Source organism: Botryllus schlosseri, chromosome 2, assembly GCF_051294905.1.
Source record: "Botryllus schlosseri isolate E-star chromosome 2, Bs_hap1, whole genome shotgun sequence".
In the NCBI taxonomy this organism is placed as follows: Eukaryota; Metazoa; Chordata; class Ascidiacea; order Stolidobranchia; family Styelidae; genus Botryllus; species Botryllus schlosseri.
Genome location: NC_137237.1, coordinates 13817791 through 13840134, shown reverse-complemented (window position 1 = coordinate 13840134; position 22344 = coordinate 13817791). Strand labels below are relative to the sequence as shown.

At 41.0% G+C, this 22344-nt stretch overlaps 1 protein-coding gene across 2 annotated transcripts; it reads left to right on the top strand.

The window, feature by feature from the left end:
• Positions 1-3857: 3857 nt before the first annotated feature.
• Positions 3858-15432, top strand: LOC145433689 (solute carrier family 49 member 4 homolog). 2 transcript variants are annotated; one of them, XM_080310858.1, is made up of 12 exons: positions 3858-4080; positions 4141-4242; positions 5209-5371; positions 5769-5943; positions 6090-6229; positions 8900-9011; positions 9354-9489; positions 9547-9678; positions 9827-9894; positions 13137-13270; positions 13330-13506; positions 15040-15432. In XM_080310858.1, the coding sequence occupies exons 2-12, from the start codon at positions 4150-4152 to the stop codon at positions 15183-15185; spliced, it is 1476 nt and encodes a 491-aa protein (XP_080166984.1). In that variant the 5' UTR covers positions 3858-4080; positions 4141-4149; the 3' UTR covers positions 15186-15432. The 2 variants fall into 2 exon arrangements, with proteins under 2 accessions (XP_080166984.1, XP_080166983.1); XM_080310857.1 differs by having other exon boundaries at positions 3858-4242.
• Positions 15433-22344: the final 6912 nt, after the last annotated feature.

Below are 22344 nucleotides of genomic sequence, written 5' to 3'. Positions count from 1 at the left end.
GCGCAAAATTTACTGAGGAATAGGCTGATCAAGCGATAAGCTGTTAGCCGCCATCGAAAACGAAACAGCTATCGCGCTTGACAGGGGTTGTAATTGTGAGCAAATGGCCCGAAGGCCACCATTCCACGGTGAAATTGACATTGGAGAATATAAAATAAAACTAAATATTTGAATGCAAACCGAGGATGTTAGTAAACTGTTTCATGATATCATCATCTCATCACCTATCTCAGTATGGAACACACACCGGCTTTTGCGTGAAATCCGCAATGCGTTAGGTAGGCTAAGTGTCAGATCAGCGCACATCTCTACCATACTCGTACTTGATAACGAAATTGCTGCCCTAATCATTGAGTGCCAACCTTGAGACTTGGCACAGCGTTCGATACTAAAATCAAGACATACCATGTAAAAGCTCATGACGGATCTAGCTAAGGAGCATCGTTAAAATTAATGGAGACCAATACCGGCTTTGCGTGAAATATGTTTGCGATACATGACGGATCAGCACACACTCGACTTTGGAAACGGAATTACTACCCTAAACTTTGAGTAGAAACCCTGAAACTTAGGACAGTGTTAAATACCACCATCACGACATGACATACTAAGTTTCAAGAATTATCATGGTGTGAAACACCATCAAAATCGACCTATACCAGCAAAGGTCGACTCAGCGCATATCACGGTATCCGAGTTCAGACATAGATACGATTGTTACATCACACCTTAGGGGCGACAGGCATATATGCCCCGGTTGCTCGGCCATTTTACGAATAGGAGAGAGTATATCACCGTTTCTTAATTGTGCGCGGCTTTGAGAGAATAGATAGTGAAAGCTTGTTATGAGCGCTACCGGGGCAAGCCCCGGCTAGGCATTCACAAAGCGAAAACACAGAAGAGAATTCGATTTTCGCAGAGACTTCGCTATGTATGGGCATTTGCAAGCGAAAGCACAAGAAGAACGCGGGTTTCGCTGTGATCTCGGTATATATTGTGCGCTGTGCGTCTATAAATGGTTAAATTGTTATTGAACAGAATTTTAGGTGGGGCAATGCCCCAGTTGCCCTATAGGACGAGCCGCCACTGTAATCACGTGTAGTGTCTCAACAGACTGCGATGATGGAGTTGGAGAAACATTACTTATTCTAATTTGCCGTAGCTTTTCACGATATGTTTCGTATGCTGCGACACGGCCAATCACGGTTTCAAGGCCTCCATAGTGTAGGGTTACCATACGTCCTCTTTTGAGAGGATTTGTCCTCTTTTTTGACTTTTTTGAAAGTGTCCTCGGCGGACGCCCTTTTGTCCTCTTTTTTGAAAATTTAGGACAGAAATAGAGCAAATTGCGAGTGATATGCCGTAAATTAGCACAGAAGTGACGCACCGGCGGGTATTTCGGAGTGAAAAACGGTGATTTTAGCTCTGGGCGGAAAAAATGAACTTTTTTTAGTCATCCACCTAGCAATGCGGAAAGAAAAACGGCATTTTGAGCTCTGAGCGTAAAAGATGACCTTTTTTTAGTCAACCGATCACAAAGTGGGAAAAATTCACCGGTTTTTGAGAATTCTTCTCCGGTTTTGCAAGTCTCCAATTTCTGAAAAAGTGTCCTCTTTTTAGATTTCCAAAATATGGTAAGCCAACCATAGTGGAAAATAAGTATCGAAACTACAATTCCCGTTGATAAATAAACTTTCAGTGGCGATGAGCGCATAATTTCAGTATTCGAAAAAAACGTCTTTTACTACTCGACTCGAATCATTAAAATTTATACTCGATTCAGATTCGTGTATTAGAATCATTGTGCCTAGTCCTAATCAGTACTATAACACTATTCGTACCAATATCGAGATCCAACGAATGAGAATAAATCGCCCTCCCCCAAATTGCTTGAATACACACTAACACAGTTTTATATCATATTCGCGTAAGATAAATCAAAACAATAAACAATTACGTTGCGTACTTTCGATGGATGATAGGAAAATAGAAAGATAATTGGATGATCACTGATCAGTCACTAGTATTATTGTATAAAGTGCACGTCGCTACTTCTGGTGACCGGCAAACCCGGTGAGAGTCATATCGTGTTTAAGTACTCCCATCCAGTTTAGGGAAGGCAAGCACGTTTCCGCAATTATCAGTAGGCCTATATTGCATCAATGTATATTATATATCATTGATCGTGTTTCGGGTATTCACGGACGCATCGAGCAAGGCACCTGTATATCTACGATGCTTTTCACTTCAAATTCTCTTCAGCGGCAGCTTGTGTAACGCCTATATAGTGAGTGATGACTGCAAACCTGGTCAGTGATCAGGCAGAGCGATATGATTTGTTGAAATGTACCGCACATTTCGTCCCGCTTTGAGTTGACTGACATGACTCTTGCGTATTATAAACTAGAAATATGTTTAGTGCCGTTTGAAACAGACGATTAACATATAGCTAACAAAAGTGTATGGAATATATGGATCGTCTGGTTAAATTCAACAACTACAGGTTTAAAATAAGATTTAGCGACTTTTTCTAGCGATTTTGTTTCAAGATTTAGCGACATCTAGCGATTTTCGACACCAGTTTTAGCGACTTTTGTCCAGCGATTTTCGCGCTAGATCTAGCGATTTTACATCCGGTTTAGCGCCAAAAAATATGGATCTAGCGCCTAGCGCTAAACCTAGCGATTTTTGAAAAGTATTTAGCGATTATTTAGCGCTTTTTTACCGAAAATAACCATCAAAGATCAGTTCTGGCTGACGACTGCATTGGCTATACCGGTCACCATAGTGCGGACTCCGATGATATACAAATATAGATTACTACCTGCCGATAGATAGTAGGAGATACGCCACTCCGGGCGGTTACGCATGGACAAACAGTGTGTCTTCTTGCTGAGTAATCTAAAGTAGCATAGTTGGAATGCTACATCTGGCGACCTGAACGCTGAAATTTAATATAATTTGCCAATGGCCATGATCGAAAGATAGTGTCGCAGTGATTTCGAAAATAGAAAATAAAATCTCGTCCGGACAATGGAACCATGCACCCCGAAACAGCCCTCAAAGTCTGAAAACCGGCATTATTGCTCCAATGGCACCGCCGCAACACAATGAACATAACAATGACCAATTTTGTCCAGCGATTGTTCTTATCAATGCCGATTTCCAGACTTCGGAGGCTGTTTTGAGGTCGCTCCAATGTCTGGGCATTCGTTTAAGACCAGATTAATTACATTTCATACACCGGGCTGGTCTTCGGATTATTTTACTAAGGTCTCTACTTATAGTGGCAAACAAACCCGTTTCAATGTCGTGTTGTGTCGGGTCAAGTCGCGTGTCGTGTACACTGTACACGTATGTCAAGTCGCATGTCGTGTTCAAGTAGGCCAACTCCAACAAAGTTTAGAGAAGAAGTCAAGCGCACAACCACGGTACATTGCATCACGTATTCACGGACGCATCGAGTAAGGCACGCTGATATAGTAAGCGGTTATGTCTGCGAACCTGGTCACTGTTCACGGATATAGCGATCGTGGCGAAAAACGATCTGTTTTATCGAAATGCACTGCCGTTTTGTCCCGCTTAGATATGATCGACTATTACGTATTATGAACTAGAAATATGATGAGTAACTTTGGCCCCAGACGAGTAAAATACAGCTGAGAAGAATATATCGATATAATGGTTCAATTTAACATATTTAGCACCTTTTGCAGATTTAGCGCTATTTTTTAGCGCTTTTTTCTCAATATTTAGCGCCATCTAGCGATTTTTGACACCAGTTTTAGCGATTTTCTTCCATCCGGAGTTGGCAACACTGCTTTTGTCCAGTCAGAGTTGGCAACACTGGGCATTGGTGGTGCCGTCGGCGTTAATGGTCATGCTAATAGTAATATCATTAGTGCCGTCGTCGATCATAATAGCTGTTTATTATGTTATGCAGTATGCTTGATTGTTATGGTAATGTATCAATTTCTATTCAAACCTGTTTTGTCGGTCAGTGTGTTGTTAACTATATAACTAGAAAGCTTGGATCTGGATGATGATCATGATCATCTGACATATATTTGCAAAATATTGGTAATCAGCTGACAATTCTTTGGAACGTGAAAACCTTTTGGGTTGAATGCTGCATTGCAGATTCAGACAATGACTGATATAAGAGTAGAAGAAAAGCGTCTGCTTCTTGGTGACAATGAAGAAAACTCGTACAAGTCTTTAGGTTTTCCGGTAAATGAAGAGGTCAGTATTTGTTGGATTGTCTGTTTTTAACTCTCACTCTCATCCTCCAAAAACGTGTGCATATAGTCGAAAATATTATAACTAATTCCAAGGATGTGAAGCTGTGGCCCAGGCCCATAAATGCAAAGGAAGAATGTGCGACCCATGATGTCCTATTTTAAAACATTGTGCTTTTCGCTACATTAGTTTAGTCTGGTATATTCTTAAGGTCTAACAAGGCAAGCCACGTAATGATACTTCATTTTGTCTGTGCCTATGGGATGACATTATGAGTTGATTGCGAGTCACAACCACAAGCATGCGAGAATCTCAAGGCAGCCCACTCTACAAGTCAATAAGCCACAAGTAACTCAAGATTGTCTTGAAGGAAGTGATGAACACTGAACTAGCGTAATATAACGTAACAGGCTGCATTTCATGAAGCTGCTCGTCATATACACTTACCCTATCAAATTTAATTGATGTCTCGCCTTTGCCGTCAACAGGAAGGAAATGAATGGTATCCTATTTGAATTCGCAAAACAATTCTGTGCCGGCCGTATGTTGAATCAACATGCTGCCTGCATCTTCACTCAGTTAGTTGCATCTGGCGCGCTCATAAGATAAGCTGAATTCCACAAGATAAAAATCTCGTTGTTGGCCAGATAAAATCATTCTTAGGACAAAGTTCACCCAAGCCTGGTTGCATATACGAGTACCAAATGGACTGTGATGTAATGTTTGAAGAAAGCCATTTTTGTGATGACATACCTACTTCAACAATATTGATGGTAGGCCTATACTAGTGTACATAGTATTAGCCAAGTTATCCCGAACACTGGCATAGGAAACCAATAATGGTGAAACAAGTCTTACGAACTATTTACTACATCAACATATATCACAGGGGTACTCCTCACGAAGAGGACATGCCGAAAAATGTTTCGCAACGCACAGTTTGAGACGCCTTGTTCTATAATTTTGCAGGATGACCAAGAGGTACCAACAACTCATATTGAGACTGCAAAATATATTTCCCGATGGTACATTTGTGTAATATTTTCATTGTTTGGACTCATGCAAGGTGCTATATGGAATACTTGGAGTCCGATTAATGAGTCTGCAGCCTGTGCCTTGGGTCTTACTTCAAGTAAGTAAATTCTGACTATTATTATTGATACTCTTGAGCGTAATCATCCATCAAATTTTTGCTATTGTGAGTTGGTGGAAGTTGTTGGTAGCCGTTGAATTTAAATGGACCTAAACTGCTTGCCTAAACTAATTTTTATTGTTAGGCTACATATCAGACCATTATATATTGAGCATGACTCGGATTCAATCTAAACATACCAGTTTTTACAATCGGATTTCAATTGTAAAATATAACTGGAACAAATTACAGACATATATATTTAGATGTATTCATGCAAATATTATCTACCTACACTAGCTTATTTTACTGAGAATTATTGCTAACCAAATTTTAGAATTTTGTTTTCAAAACAATTTTTCTTCAATGAAAAAACCTCTTATGCTGTCTTTTCTAGGTGACATAGAGCTGCTGGCGAATTGGGGCCCAATCATGTTTCTAATTTTTATGCCAATTGTCATGTGGGAGATGGACAGAAAGGGGTTACGACTTCCTTCAGTGATCAGCTCGTTTGCCGTAGCTTTGGGGACCGGATTGCGATGTCTTCCTCTTGCTCCAAATGTTTTGAAGTAGTAAGCTGGTTTTGTATCTTGTTTGCAGCAGAAAAAGTACAGTTCCATTGGGTGATTTCATATGTTAATCGCCGAGAATTATTTCCTTTTATAGTGGGCCTATGCCGACTGCTTATTATGATATGCCCTTACCTATCCTATTTCAGTTTCATTCATGCCGGACAACTTCTGAATGGCATCGCTGGATGTTGTGTTATGGCCGCTCCTCCAATGCTCTCCAATTCCTGGTTTCCACCCGAAGAAAGAGTCACGGCTACGAGCATCACGTCATTGTTGAATTACTTTGGTCAGTACAGTTATGAATGATGTATGCCGAATTGACCGTAACTGCAATACCCTTCTATCATGGCAAGGAAACATAATGTGACAGACATTGGACATTGTCCAGCTCTGCAACGCCCTTGCAAAATGAATGGTGTCTTGGCAATATTAACAGGGTGCAAATATAGTTGCTGGGTGGAATAGAATCGAGTGCAGGAAATTCAGTCGCAACATCAATTTCGTGTTGCGCAATCGATTGATGTGCCTTCAAGCAATAGTACTTTAAGCGGTAACTGGTGTCAGCATTGTTTTCACGCTAGGGTTGTCATCTTTCAAGTTTGCTAAATGACAAGCTCTGTAGGATTATTGGCGTAGAACTGAATAGGGCTGTGCACAATGATTCAAGTGCTCAAATCGAAGTCGAGTATCATTTGCAATCATTTGAGTCTATTTTTTTTCGAGTTGCGAAAAGGTACGTCTTCACACCAAGAAAATTTATAATTTTAATACCCATTGCCACCGCTGACGTCTCGAAATCTTCGTTAGGTGATCTCAGCATCGAAAAACATGTCACATGTGACATACTAGGAATGTTCATGAAACTACATTTCCGTCAAGTAGTGATCTAGCCTCAAAAAATCGACACAAAGCATTATGGAATGGTCATGATCCAGAAATAGGAAACGATTTTGGATAACGTATAACTGGCAACATTTTTCATCTGGCCACAAAAATATGAATGAAAGCCATTATGACATGTATGCTGTCATAACAGGTGGTACTTGAAGACGCGACTGGACGCTTAGTACTCAAACGAATCACCCAAGCACTCGATTTTGCCCCGTTTCAGAATTAACCTAAATGGCGTACTCTTTCGCGAATCGCGATGCACACTTTTCCCATCCACAGGTCTTTGGGCCTGATCTGTAGAAAGCATAGTTCGAAATCTTTGCGATAATCTTCTATTTACGTGGATAGTCATATTTGTTGTAGGTGATGTTTGATGAGAAGTGTTGTAACATGACCAGCACAGTACTGATGAGGACATAGTGATGTGTTCATCACTCCTAAGCAATGTTCCCTCTAATTTTTCAAGAGTCTGCGCAAACACGCCAACTAACTGCGCAGGCCCTCGGACAACAGTGCGCAACCACCCTCCAATAGGGTGATAAAACTAACTACTGGGGGGCTTCGCCCCCCAGACCCCCCTACGACTCTAGGCTTCTACTGGTACTTATCATGTACATAGGGTGCCCATTAAGTAGTAGCGTCCCTAAACGCGCCAAGCGCGAAAAAAATTCTATAATTCATAATTGCATCGGCCAATATGATCGGGAATTGCATAATATATTGCTATCAATTTTTATCCTCTCCCTGCTCACATAATCAGATTTACCGGTAGAGCTGATCCAGTGAGGTGTGTTTGAATAGATATGCCCTCTAAATAATAATAAAACATCTTCGGGCGTACCCGTTGATATAATGACTTCGTTACATGATGCTATTTCGTGACCCCCTATCTGCTATATCAAAAGATATTGAAATCGCCAAAACGTACTAAAGTAAAAGACGTACACAATTTCAAATTGGTATTTCTTAACTGGAAAATAATGTTCCCTCGATATGGCATTTGTCTTGTTGTGAGACTCGGATCGCCAGGACAGGAACATTTGGCGCCAGCCATTTAGGCGCCCATGGACATGGACAATTACACATATATTTGTATATATCGAAGTTTTCGGTCAGCACCGGGGCAGTCTTTTTCGCCCAAGGTTTTCTCGCTGCTGATCATTCTGGCGCACTTCTTGGATTCGCATATGCATAGCCTTTAACTTCATATGTCTTGGCGCGTCATGGTGCGGTAATGGCCTACGCCCAACTGCCCATTTCTATAGAGCAGGCCTAATTTTTGTTTGGAAAGGGTACCCAATAATCAGATATCTTATAGTAATAAAACGCGCGTAGTGCGAAAAAAATTCCTGAAATATTTCAAAAAATACACCATGATTTATGTTAATTCTCGAAATAATTTTGGACCCCCTGCGAGCTCGGCCCCTCCAATTGGGGGGTTTGGGGTGCGAAAATTACGGTTCTGAGTAAATCTTAGGCAATGTTCATGCCACGCGGAGAAGACTATCATTCGTTAGTTTCTAACAGATTAACTCCGAGCTAGCCCATTGTTATTTATAACTTTGTTAAACCATGTTATTTCGCCATTCCCAGAAAATAATGCGCTATTGAAATGATATCAGTATCGCTCACGTGTACGAGGCCATACTAAAAAAATATCTTCCGTGAGGCGCACGTGATTGTGAACTCTCATTTCTTCACGGAGCGCAATAGTTACCTTTGCGGGGCGCACTTGTACCTCGGTTTCAGACTTTAGTGATAACACTATTTGGCCCTGGCAATGTTCCATCTTAATTTTCACGAATCTGCGCGCCTGCGTGGTCCATTGGACAACAGTGCGCAACAACTATATAAAAAATCATCATTTCTGATTTTTTGTGCGCAGCGTAGATTTTCTGTGCGCAGAGACCGTTTCAGCACTGCGCATTTGCGCACGTGCGCAGCTTAGAGGGAACATTCCTCCTAAGGCTTGTCAAAAAATTTAGAATTGATGAATGGCATTCAATTTATCTTGACTAGCATGACATTTAGTCTCTGCCATATATATAGTAATATGCTTTCACAGGAACGGGATTTGGTTACATTATCGGACCTGCGTTCGTGAAACAGCCGTCAGCCAATTACTCCTCTAACGACTCTGTGTTCTGTCATGATCTTCATGAAAGAGAATCCATAAGGTAAGTACGATTTCCTGCTATTGTAAAGGTAACCGATCGGGTAGACAAGCGAATATGCCTTCGTTGTGTAACTCAAATTGACCGGTATCCTAAGTATCAGTTAATATTTGTTGCATGAAAATCGCTAATCGTTTTACAATGTACATAATGCATGTGTGACTAGACCTATTTTTACCGTGGACGACTTGTGCAAAGTCGATATTTGCGTAGTGTACACATTACGTTGCAGCCACTGTATAGTAGCATTTTAAATGGTGATGAATGTTCCTTTCCGCATTGCTTAAGATAGCTCTCATTACGATGCTGAATGGGCTCCATACTTGAAACCTTCCATCATTGCAGGCATGGGATATCCAACCTGATGTACTTTGAATTTGGCGTTAGCACACTCATCTTTGTGTCATTGCTAGCCTATTTTCCGAGTCATCCGCCCAAACCACCTAGCCTCTCGGCAGGTACTAAGAGAATGGACTTTCTGGTGAGTACAATAAAAATATATTCTCATTATTCTCCTTATTCGTTTTCTGTGGAGCAGGCTGGTATCAAGGGGCTTCGGCATCAACAAACGTTTCTCATCGTCGCTTTTACTTTCTCGTTAGTTGTCGGCGGTGCATCCGGATGGATCGGGGCATTTAACGTGATACTGGAACCGTTAGGAGTATCTCAGGTAAGGGGAATTCGTGGTTGTAGGGTTGAAGATTTGAATAAGGTAAGTCTGTAATATATATAGGTTCTCGAATTAGAAAATTAATAGACTTGAACGATGCCTAATTGATCTCCCATCTCATGCCTCTTTATTCAATTATGTATCGCAGGACGAGGGGGCGAATATCGGATTTTTCATGTCTCTGTGTGGGTGCGCTGTCGGTCTTGTTATGGGCTGGTGAGTGACAATCAGGACTGTGGAGTCGGTAGATTTTACCACCGACTCCAGACATTTTCATTATACCGACTCCAACTCCGACTCTTAAGTCTTTAAACATACTGACTCCGGCTCCGACTATTTTCTTAAGAGAACTCCGACTTCAACAGTATTACCAATTTACTTGAAAATTATATGCCACAGTGACGGTTGAATGACTATCATATAACCATTTAACATATGCAAACATATCATTAATGATAGCATGCAAAATTGTTTCACTGTGCCACAGAATTATTCATTATGCAATTAACATGGAAGAATGCCTATCTAAATAATCTTCCTTATTCATATTTTATAAGTTTTTATGACATGGACTCTCTAATACCCTATTATGTATGAATCATTCAACGATGACATAGATCCAATCCTGAATCATTAAAATGTAGATAAAACTATGGAAGTGTAGCTCTTGTGTATGAGTCAGCAACTAACTTACCAATTTTCACATTAGACACTGTACTGATTACAAGCACACACACTCTCACTCTCGTCCCAAACGAAATTTAAGAAGTAGTCAAATAGCATACGTCTATCTACCTACATGCACTTGGTCAAGTATTCAACGACTAGGATTTACAGTCTTAATCATTTGTTCGACCCAAACAGCTGAGCTACAGTACAAATATTTTTGATTTTGTCAAGTGGTAAGCAGCGTTCGATTATATTTACACCAATTAAACAACTGTACAAAACCAGAGGATGTATTTAATCTGTCACAGTATCATGGTATAATTCCAAATATTGCATCAATTTGTGACTGCATCGCGAAAATTGCGATTTTCTTCCTTCATGCAACTGAATTGCAATTTGCAAATAATATCCAATTATGTCAATATCGTTAATGATACAGAATTGATAGTGTATAAAAATCTTATTCTGGTTATTATTAGTAATTTAAAGATAGCTTTGAAAGCAATTGTTTTCATAATAAACAACTTGGAGTCAGGGTCATTTTCACAATTTCCGACTCCAGCCACTATAGTTTTCACGACTCCAGGGTGTGGTAAAAAGAGACTCCGACTCCATTAAGCGAAAAATTGCCAAATTCCGACTCCACAGCCCTGGTGACAATGTTACAAATTTAGAGATGTACAGATAAGGCAGTAACTGCCTCGTCACATACTTTTAGTAGTTCATCGGGACATGACTGCTTTTGCAATTGGTGCATCTATTCGACTAACACAGAATGATTTATAGCACTAAAAATAAAATCTTCGAAAATATATTCAATTATTGTGATACAGGGGCTACTTTGTCCAGCCGGTGGGACCGTGTGACAATTTCACCTATTTAGGTGATGCAAACATACCCAAAACCCCAAAACTAAGTGTTTTTTCTAAAAACTGTAAAGTGGCAGTAGTCTAAAACCATAACCACATGATTAGGAAGCTCATAAACATAATTAAGAACCGGACAAAGTAAAAGTTACCGACCACGTCTGGTGATACCAGCAGGCTCAGGGGGATGTAAGATTGGTAAACCGTATTCGGTACTTTCGACATCAACATCTCTGATCACCAGGGCTCTCCAAATTTTTGTCTTGTGACCCCGTTTATCGTGGTAACATTTTTAGCTACCCCAAAAATTACATATACTGAACAATGCGGGAAAAAATACTCCACTTCCCCTGTTGCAATAAGATTGTTCTTTGCGGATGTTGCTTCCACTTCGAAGACGAGAGTGTCGTTCTTGCCAACAATACTACAGCTTTCCTATAGAGAATCTACAATCTCTGTAGTTTTCTTATGTGAATGTGCAATTGTGGAACAATACTGTACGTTAGGGGTGTTTAAAAATGGCTTTTTAAAAAATTGTAATGGCTTCTTGATAACATTGTTAGGTCATCTAAATAAAGGCTGCACACCAATTTTGGTGCACCTTATAGAGCAGGGGTCTCAGACACGTGGCCCGCGAGAACATTTTGTGCGGCCGGCGATGGCATATTGTATTTTTAGCTATTCGACAATATATTCAACTGCCACACATCTCTTTCAGATTTGAGAACTTGATGTTTACTCTGAAACTACTGCAAAAACCTGAAATCTCATCAAACGTTACTATCATTTTCAAAAGCTGCCATGCGGTGGAAGATCAGCTATTATGTCACATTTCCAGTTCATTTTGAGTTTGAGTTTGGCTATGACATGAACAACAGCCTATTTATCAGGATTATACCAGAAACCCGGATTAGGATACACGGCTCAAATAGTCTGATATCAGATCAATCTGTGGTAAATTCTAAAATATTCTACCTGTAATCGTGTCACGTCAAATGTCGGCTAGGTGCTATATTATAACGCGACAAGTTTTACGATGTCACAACGCATTTGTCCTCTCGCATGGTGTCTATAACACATCATTTGACTAATTATGCCCAGCACCAAAAATGTGGACGACTGGACTGTGGACATATCAATATCGAAGATTTTGGTCAACCGGCGATTGTCAATTTTGGCCGGGGTTTTATCGCCGCAGCTCTTTGACACCGCACTTTATACATAATATGCTGGCCAAAACTTCTTTCTTTCATGTGTCCGGGCGTGGAACTGTATGGGTTCGAAATACCTGTACATCATATTCCCGCACCTGCTAGTTTCACAGCCCTACACTACAGCGTCCCATCGGTCTCCGACAGTGTTTTCTAGAGAAACCAATGCCGGACAAATCTTATGACTACAAACCAATTTGTGTGTACAAAGGTTGGCATATTTTCATGATCAAATCATAATGTTGTTGACTTTTCTACGTGTCTTACTTACTGGGTATAGCATCCAACACAGTGACCCCGGGAATTCCCCAACTACCCAGAGGATATGGCGCGGAGCACGAAAAATTTTTCTGTTGCATCAAATGCAACAAATATTACATACATATTAAAAGATCTCTCTTGTGCCGTTGCGAACCAAAATTATACCCTTCGCAGCCCATACTTTAAGAACGTCATATGTTGTCACGTAGTCGTATGTGACCACCGGGAAGTTGACTTGAAGTGAGCAACTAAAACTCGATCAATATCTTCTTCAGGTATCACTATTTCCATAATCACCTCAGCTATCTAATATAACCAACGGCAGCATTCTGCAGTTGGATCCATATATGTCAGTAGGTCACAATACACAAATCCTGATCTCATGTGAAATCTCGTCTCGACCTCCACAAGGAAGTTAACACGAGTCCAAGTCCCGTCGCTTTTTTTGCAGGCTTGCGGACAAATTCAAAGGACATATCAAATTGCTGCTGCTCGTTCTCTTTGTGGTCGGTTTCTTTTCGTATCTTTACTTCATAAATATGAGCCTCGGATGGATACGGGTCCCAGGGTTTGAAAAGTCCAAAGGTAATCTCAAATGTCTTCTTCCCGCATCACTTGATATTTGACGGTTAGTACCTTTTTAGCGGGTATATGGACTGTGTGCATCATCATCGGTATAACAATCAATGCCGCTGTTCCGCTTGGGATGGAAATGGGTGCGGATGCCGCGTATCCTACCAGCGAAGCTACCTCCGCCAGTATTATCGTGTGGCTTTTTAATCTCTTCAGTTTCATATTGCTATTCGTTCTGCAATTTTCAGGTATGATCAGTGTTCTTGCACTTATTGTTCTTGATCAGCGTTCATTTTTACGGCCGACCAATAATTTCTTAACATGCACATTCATTTATGAACATCAGTGAACACTAAATATGGTTCTACACGCTGGTCCATTGCCATACTATGACAGTTTCCTAAAAAATGTTGGGTTCGTCTCCCTTCTGGTCGTTTCCGAAAACCTACCCACCAGTCCTTAGCCCAGGTAGCAGGCGTAAAAACTTAGATCAAATCATTGCATGAATCACCGAGCACTGATGCGCTGTGGTTGGATCGAACAACTAGAATATTTTCAGCTTTTCGAAATTGGATTAGAATTAGAATTACTGCATTCGCAACAACTTGGAAATTGAATGAAATTCCGAATCAGGTTGAATTCAAGTTTGGTTCATATGAAATCGGAGTTCAATATATATCATCATGACGGCATATTTGGTAGAGCGATGCGTGTTCTTGCATCAAGTCCGGGTCATATTGTAGTTGTTTATCGAGGACGCGCGTGCGTAGGCCCAGTAGTTGTGCGCAATTGATTCCGAAGGGAAGTAGTCGTTGCATTGAATACCCTGTGTGTGCCCAAGATCAGATTTTATTTGAGCGGGAGGGGCTGAAAAATGTTTTTTTTCGGTCCTGGTTACAACACACAACCACATACTCCTGCTTCTGATCGTGACTACCTCTGGTCGATAGGCAAAGCTTTGCTAGTGCGACGTCATATTGACAGACTATGTATCGCACCTCATTTTGAAATCCGCTAGCTCCGGAATTTGATCCACAAAAATATGGTAACCCTACCTAAGGTAGCATTTTCAGGAAAAGCAGATGTTCGACTAGAATTTTATTATAGCAAATCAAGCACATTAGAAACGTTCCACGTTCAGAAAATCCGATAGACTCTCTCTCTCTCTCTCTCCCTTTCTCACTGAAGTAAACGTGTGACGAGGCATTGCGGACGAGTTGTCATCCGCCGATCAGACCACTGTTTGATTAGCAAGATGAATCTTCTCGCCCAAGGCAAATTGACTCGATAGAATGTAAACACTAAATGGTATGGTTTCAAAAACTCTTGAAGTAAGTCAGTAGGCTGAAAACGTCCCCGCGTAAGAAGCTCAAGTTTAGCAAGACGCCACGACCTACCTATGAATTGAATGAAGAAGTCTTGTATTTGTAGTGATTTTGTGGTTAGGCGTGTGGCCCGCGGAAACGGAGGTGGAAGATGTGTCAGGCCCTTAAGGTTCGAATTTTGGAAATATTTCTGGGCGTGCGTACATCGTAACCAATGACGAGATAATTCGTGGTAGAATCAGACTGCAAAATAGGACCAAATGCACTGTGCGCTCATCCGTATCTCGCTACTCGGCAGTGAGTAAAGCAACTGCGGGTGCTAAAATGGTAGAATTTGACAGGGTCAGTTTGCGATCGCAAACCTGTCAATCATCATGGTCCCACCAACCCTGCTTTAAACCTTGCAAACCATTCACGTATGGCTTGGCGTGCGTTCTCCTGCTGTTTTCTTTGCAGATCCGTCAATTTCTAACTACCTGATGCTGTCGTTCACCGGCGTGTCGATACCGTTGATGATGTTTTTTGCAAAAGAACCAAGGAATCGCATACGGATCGACGAAGGCGAAGTCACGAATCAACTTGACAACACTGTCGAGACGTAGTGCGAGATCAGAGGGAAAAATGAAATTTCATTCACGAAATATGCAATGCGTTTTAATGTTTTATTATTCCTGCTTTAAAAAGCGTAGATATAAGTACACCCGCCTACCGTTTGCTTTTTTTGAGCTATGCTAGTGATTGTTATTATTAGTGTTTCTTTATTAGCAGATGATGCTATGTGCCTTCTTGCTACCTACGAATGGTATTCCCGTATTTCAGCTGCATACAGTATTTTTTGATTCAATGAAATCACCGTGTGCTTTAATAGCTCCATATCCATGAGGGCTGTGTCGTTCAGCGTTGTCACATTCTGAGGAGAGTGCCCGTTTCAAAGATGTGGTAATTGATCCAGGGTCAAATACAAACTTATTTATTGGTGTGTCAAATGTCGGATTACAATATTGTGAAATTCGGAGAAGACAGATTTCACAAGTTACAAAAGTTAGCCTATAATAGCTAGGCTTACCATATTTTGGAAATCTAAAAAGAGGACACTTTTTCAGAAATTTGAGACTTGCAAAACCGGAGAAGAATTCTCAAAAATCAGTGAATTTTTCCCACTTTTGTGGTCGGTTGACTAAAAAAAAGGTCATCTTTCCGCTCAGAGCTCAAATCACCGTTTTTCACTCCGAAAATACCCGCCGGAGCACCAGTTCTGTGCTAATTTACGGCATATTACTCGCATTTTGCTCTAAATGTAACCTAAATTTTCAAAAAAGAGGACAAAAGGCCGTCCTCCGAGGACACTTTCAAAAAAGAGGACATATCCTCTTAAAAGAGGACGTATGGTAGCCCTAATAATAGCGGACGTTTTTATCCACTCCCGAAGTACCCGCTCTAACATAGAATCGGTCATGTTTGACTGCTTAGTGAACCTTGCCATCGCGTATCCCATATCCGGCCTGCCGACAGGAGAAATTGCCCGCTCCTGCTTTAGGCCTACCTGGCGTTATTAAGTCATTAGCCTGCCTGGAGTCGCTGCAGGGAATTAGGAATTATTGACACATTATTTGGTATCTATTCACGCGATTTTTTGTCTATATAGTCTTGGTGCATATTTTTCAAAAAACTATTGTCGTGTCGGGATGGCTATGATTTATGACTAATCCTCGCAATGTCGCAACGCCTTTTTGTCTTGTCGCCACCCGGTGATGTTTCGAAACACGATGAAAGTGATCACCAGCGCGGTCTCTTAAGCTAAGCTGCTAAGGTGACTCCGTATCATATCAAATTGAGAATTTGCAAGATTCTATCTAAAATATCTTTCTCTCTCCGGAATTTCACTGTTCGAACTTGCGTCCGGGAGGAATTTCTAAAATAGGCCAAATATCCGGAATTTTGAAGGTTTGACGAAGGCTCATCATTTTTTCGTAAATCAACGTAAAAACATTATTTTTGAGAATATTTATGCTACGTGATATTTTTCTTCGCGCCCCGCGCGATTTACTATCACATTTATTGATATTATTATCGGTACTATCACCCTCGCAAAAACTGCAATAAAATAAAAATAAAAACAACCTTCATTTACTAGAGATCGTTGAGGCCGTTTAAATGCTTTATTCAAAGATAGTGGTTCCAAACGTGGGGGTCGATTGCCTTTATTCTGGGGTTCGCGAAGATGTTGAACGTAATCAGCTTCCAAAATAGCCCGTGAGTAAGTCTGAGCAAAGGTGCTGACTTCTTTTAGTAATCAGCTCGTCGAATCTTGATGTCGGCCACGGAACATTTTCAAATTGGAGATGGAGTCGCGATCATAAAAGGTTGGAAACCAGTGGATGTGGGGTGTTCCACTCCAGCTCCATGGTGCGCACCAGCGTAAGGGTGATAAACAATCTTGTCGGGGGGTCATGAAAATGACCTATCAATGTACAATTTTGCTCCCTGTATTATCGAACTCATCATCCCCCACCAGCTCTACCGCTATGGAAAAACCAATATTATTTACCGAATTCATTCAAAAAATTTAGCGACAAGATGCATATAGAAACCAGATTCACATAGCAAGCCCTCACAAAAGTTGCATCGATTACCATGGTAGACTCAGAATCATTGTTTATTTGGGCGGAAAGGGGCTGAAAAATGTGGTTCCGGTCCCGGTTACACAACACGTAGCCACATAATCCTGAACCTGATCGTGACCACCTCTGATCTATGAGGAAAGTTTTGCTAGTGTGACGTCATATTGACAGACAATGTGCTCATAACTCATTTTGAAATCCACTAGTGGGCGCTGAAGAGTGCCCATAATTTGGGTCACAGAAATACGGTAACCCTAATCTAAAATAACTAAGATTACGGCAAAGACAGTGATAGCCTACCTACAGCTCAGATTGCAAAATCGACTGGTAATATGGCCCGCGAAACAACAAGAGGTAAAAACGGTGCGTGAGGCCCATTCACGGACCTACCAACATTGTCTTGGGTACAATCGAGATGCAGTTTCTTATTCAGAAACCTCGAACGAAACATATTGCCATTAGCTACGTATAGCCAGACTTGGACAACTAGATAATTTTAGTTGTCTAATTTCACTAAATTATAGCGAAATTCCAGTAATCTAATTCTAATCTAATTTGTGAAATGTCCTTATGCTCTAGTTCAGCGGTTCTCAACCTTTTTTGACACGCGCCCCCCCCCTTGGCGATGGTCAAAAAAATCGCGCCCCCCTGACCCCCCTTACATTTATCGTCATGTCAAAAAGAGCACATCATCTAATATCGAGGTGGGGAACCTTCCTGCTAATCATGGCCGCATTTCGATTACTTATGTAGCCTGAGGCCGCATTCCAGGGCATAGCCGCAATGAACGATCTGGACGCAAAATACCTATCGTAAACTGTTCATATCCATTCCCGGTGAACTCCGGACTATTCTACTTTTCACAGCGGCCTATTGTACGCACCGAAATCGCGAGTGGCAATGTTATGAATAGTTGCTGGGAGTGGATATTGTTGCGCCAAGCGCGAAAATTTTTCAGAGCCGCGAATGAATTGTTATTTCTTGAGGATTCCCATTCCTGCTCCAATTAAAAAGGGCGCTACTGCATTAAAATCGAAAAATGAAGTCTTGTTGAATTGCGTGGAGCACGAAGAAAATTTCAAGATTAAATAAAATCTCTCGAAAATTCGAGAGTGAATTCGTAATTGCAATTTGCATGTCTACGGCTGCCAACACATACCAATTGAATTAGGCGTCGACGGTCGCACAAATTCCCTTCTACGGCCGTGTGCGGCCGTACGGGCTGCCCACCCCTGATCTAATAGAATACATAAGGTATATCTTACGCCAGTTTTGAATCCGCATTCCAGTTGTTTAGTCTTTTACATTGCTGACAAACCTCCCCAAACTTGTTTGAAAATAACAAAAAAGAACATTGAAAAGGACATCAATTAATTTCAAGGTAGGTTGCACTGAGAATAATCCTGATGCTGGTAGTGACTACAAAGAGCACGGCGTCGTTCTGTCCTGCCATGCTAAATTTGATCAGGTTTGGAAATGAATTAAATTGTGTTGATTTATAGCCAAATTGAGGGCGAAACCGGGCAACCTATATTGCATCTAAGTCTGTCTTGGGCAGTGCAGTTCGCCAGCTATCAACAACAGCTACCTAGCGCACAGAGATTTAGGCTACTGCCAAAGCTATAAAGTAATGAATGACTTGCACGTAGGAATTTCACTAAATCTTCAAAGAATATCAAAAATTTGCTCAAATGAAGTTGAAGTCAGCCTATACTCCGTTCAGCGCGACTGCTGTAGTTTGAGTTTGGCAAGTTTTCTAGAATACGAATTAAGTTTAATCTTCAATAATCGTATCTTCAGAATGGCTATGAAACACATGTTTAGTCACAATTTATACAGACATTGACAAAATTGACAAAAATTTCTCGCGCCCCCCCTGAGAGCCTCCCGCGCCCCCCAGTTCGAGAACCCCTGCTCTAGTTCTAATTCTAGTCTAATTTGTGAAATGTTCCTGTGCTCTAATTTTAATTTTAATCTAATATACAATTTTCCTGAAAATGCCTCTTTTTCCTACGCATTTTGTAGCGAGAATATCCCTCTCACGCAGGGAAATTCAGTGCCAAGCTGTCATCGCATTGCTTACACCGTATACAGTCATAGTAGTTTTTGTGACGAATAATAGCTATGCTGGCATAATAGCTAGTAGTCTGCGAGCAACATGCTAGTTTCGATCACAAACATAACGACAGCAAAGAAAAAGAGATAGCTAACACAGGCTTATTCACTTTCATGCCCTCAACTCAGGGATTTGTAGAACTTCTTTCGAGGATAGAAGCTCTAGATATTCCCGCCTCAGCTGCACCAGAAAAAGAGGATGATTGCTTCAGCATGTGTAAATACTTTATTTCGCATTCTTCCGAAATCACAAATCAGATCGTCGCAAAATGTGACCTCGCGAGCCGCGTGTTAGTGACCCCTGGTATCGTGCAAAACGAGCCAAGCTTGATGTGCAGACGCTCACCATTCTCTTGGTTATGTGAATGCACTGTGATTTGAAATGAACTTGATTTTAGCTGTATTTATTTATCAATCATAATTTCATTCAATTTCCAAGTTTTTGCGAATTCAGTAATTCTAATTCTAATTCTAATCTAATTTGGAAAAAGCTGTGAAGCTCCTAATTCTAATTCTAATTCAATTTCAAAAAAGCTGTGGGGCTCTAATTCTAATTTTAATCTAACTTGGAAACGCTGAAAATGTACTAGTTGTCCAAGTCGGCGTATAGCTAAAGCAGTGTTTCTCTTTTTTCTCTCTTATTTTTAGCCAGCGGGGACCGAATAAGGCAGGGGTTCTCAACAAGTCGTCACGCACAGAAAAAAACGTGTGCCGCTCACAAGACCGAACTGATGACCCTTTTTTTAGTCGTTACGCACTGTTGTCCAATGGACAGCGCAGTGAGTTGGTTAGTGCGCGCAGACTCGTGAAAAATTAGTGGGAACATTACTGATATGGTACTGTTACATATTAATTTAGCTACTTAGCTCTTTCGTCACACCATCTCTATTTGCTTATTGGTGACTAATTCTTTGAGTGTTGCCATCCCGACTTACCATGACTGTCTTGAACAGATCGCGAAAAGGAAAGGAAAATTAACGACGAAAACTGTATTTTCTACTCTGCATGAGATGAATTTGCTTTCGCAGGGATTTAAATTTTAAAACTTGACAGTTTCACCTGGAGTTTCAAAAATATCTATCCACCAGGTCCACCTAATCTTATGAAAAAACGTTGGTAGTGTCAAGCCCAGCAATCCGTATTTCGAGGCAATAACATTACAGAGGCATATGTTCAAAATTGTTCGGAATATCGCTAAAGCCAAGAAGTCACTTAGACAAGATGGAATCTTAAGAAAGACTCATGAATTAGCTGTTTCCGTACGTATTTTAAATTATTCGGAAGAAAATACGAAGTATAGTAGTTCATACCTGCAGGACCGTAACAGCACTTCGTCAGCCCGCCCTCCCCCCACTCACAAAAAACGTTGATGAACCGGGGGTGATAAACCGAACGTCTGGAGGCCTTAGCCTCCCATACCCCCCTCAGGCTATACGCTTTATGCCGATACTTATCATCTATATTGGGTGTCCGTTTAGTGAGTGAGCTTGTTCCAGCTAAACGCGCGACAAGCTTTCTATAATTCATGATTGAATAGGTCAATTTGATCGGGAATTGGAGATATATTGCTATCAGTTTTTATCCTCTCTTTGCTCACGGATTTAGATTTACCGGTACCCCCGAATATGTTTAATTATTATTTAGGGTCCTACCTTTTCCACGAAGTGAGAAAAATTTACCATTTTCTCTAGATTTTTCTCCGGAATTCTGGGTTTCAAAATTTTGAAAAAGTGTCCTCCTTTCCCGACTCCAAAATATGGTAACTCTACATTGGTATAATGACTTCGTTACATGATGCTATTTCGTGACCTTCTATCTGCTATGTCAAAAGATATTGATATCGCCCAACCGTACTAAAAGACGTACACGATTCCAAATAGGTGTTTTTTGCTTGCAAATAATGTTCCCTCGAGATGGCATTTGTCTTGTAGGGCTCATATTGCCAGGACAGGAACATTCGGCGCCAGCCATTTAGGCACCTATGGACAATTAAACAAATATATATGTATTGTATATACATCGAAGTTTCCGGTTAGCACATGGGCACTGGGCAGTCCTTTTCGGCCAAGGTCTTCTCTCTGCCGATCGTTCTGGCACACTTCCCGGAGTCGCATGTTACATGGCCTATAACTTCAAATGTCTTGGTGCGTCATGGCGTGGTAAGTTGAGTTTGACACTCCTGCTGTAAACTAAAGGAAATTGCATAAACGGCGTACGGAGCAAAAATTCAACACGATTCATGTTCGCACTTGACCTAACTAACAATCTGCAGATGTGACTATAACTCGAGATAAGGTGTATAGTATACTGTATAGCCTAACCGGAAAGGTCAGCGGGTTTAGACACATACGCCGTTGTTATCTTATAGATTGGGCCGTATTGAATCCAACGCATCATTTTGAATGGTATTTGAAGAACTAAGACGAAAGAAGCCTCGGAATCTCGGTCTCGGAACGACATAGTAGATTTTGGCCTCGAAACTGGAGACTGTGACTGCGACCGAGACTGCGAAATCGACATTGGAAAATTAGGGATGGTGTGAACCTCTGAAAGGTTCAGGTTCGTGTGAGCGTGAAGCTTTTTGAAAGGTTCTGTGTGAACGCAAACGTGAACCCCATGACGTCATGTGACGCCATATTGCTGATTCCAGCCCTACATTTCAGTAAAGTGATAGCTTATATTTTTGACCACATAATGCCACAACGCTGAAGTAGCCTATACATATTGACGTTTTAAACGACGCCAAATGTATCAACTGGAGCAATCAAATGATATAATAGTCCCATGAAATCCATATCTTACGTCGCTTTGCCAACAATTTCGACGAGGACTTGCGAGGAAATATACGCCTCAACGGTCTAGGCCACACCGTACAATGTATTCGGCGCCTGAGTATTGCTATTGCTTGAAATTGCTTGATATTGAGCGGAGTGTAAAACGGGTTTCTATACTTGCAACCGATATTACTTCATTAAAAATTTATACAGCAGTAGCCAACGCCCCAATCGCACGGATTTTTTTATGT

Bases quoted from the DNA above. Each gene is read 5' to 3' on its own strand.
- LOC145433689 (XM_080310858.1), top strand. From the start codon at position 4,150: ATGACTGATATAAGAGTAGAAGAAAAGCGTCTGCTTCTTGGTGACAAT. The intron at 5,372-5,768 runs GTAAGTAAATTC...TGTCTTTTCTAG, and splicing joins TGCCTTGGGTCTTACTTCAA to GTGACATAGAGCTGCTGGCG. The intron at 13,271-13,329 runs GTAATCTCAAAT...GTACCTTTTTAG, and splicing joins AGGGTTTGAAAAGTCCAAAG to CGGGTATATGGACTGTGTGC.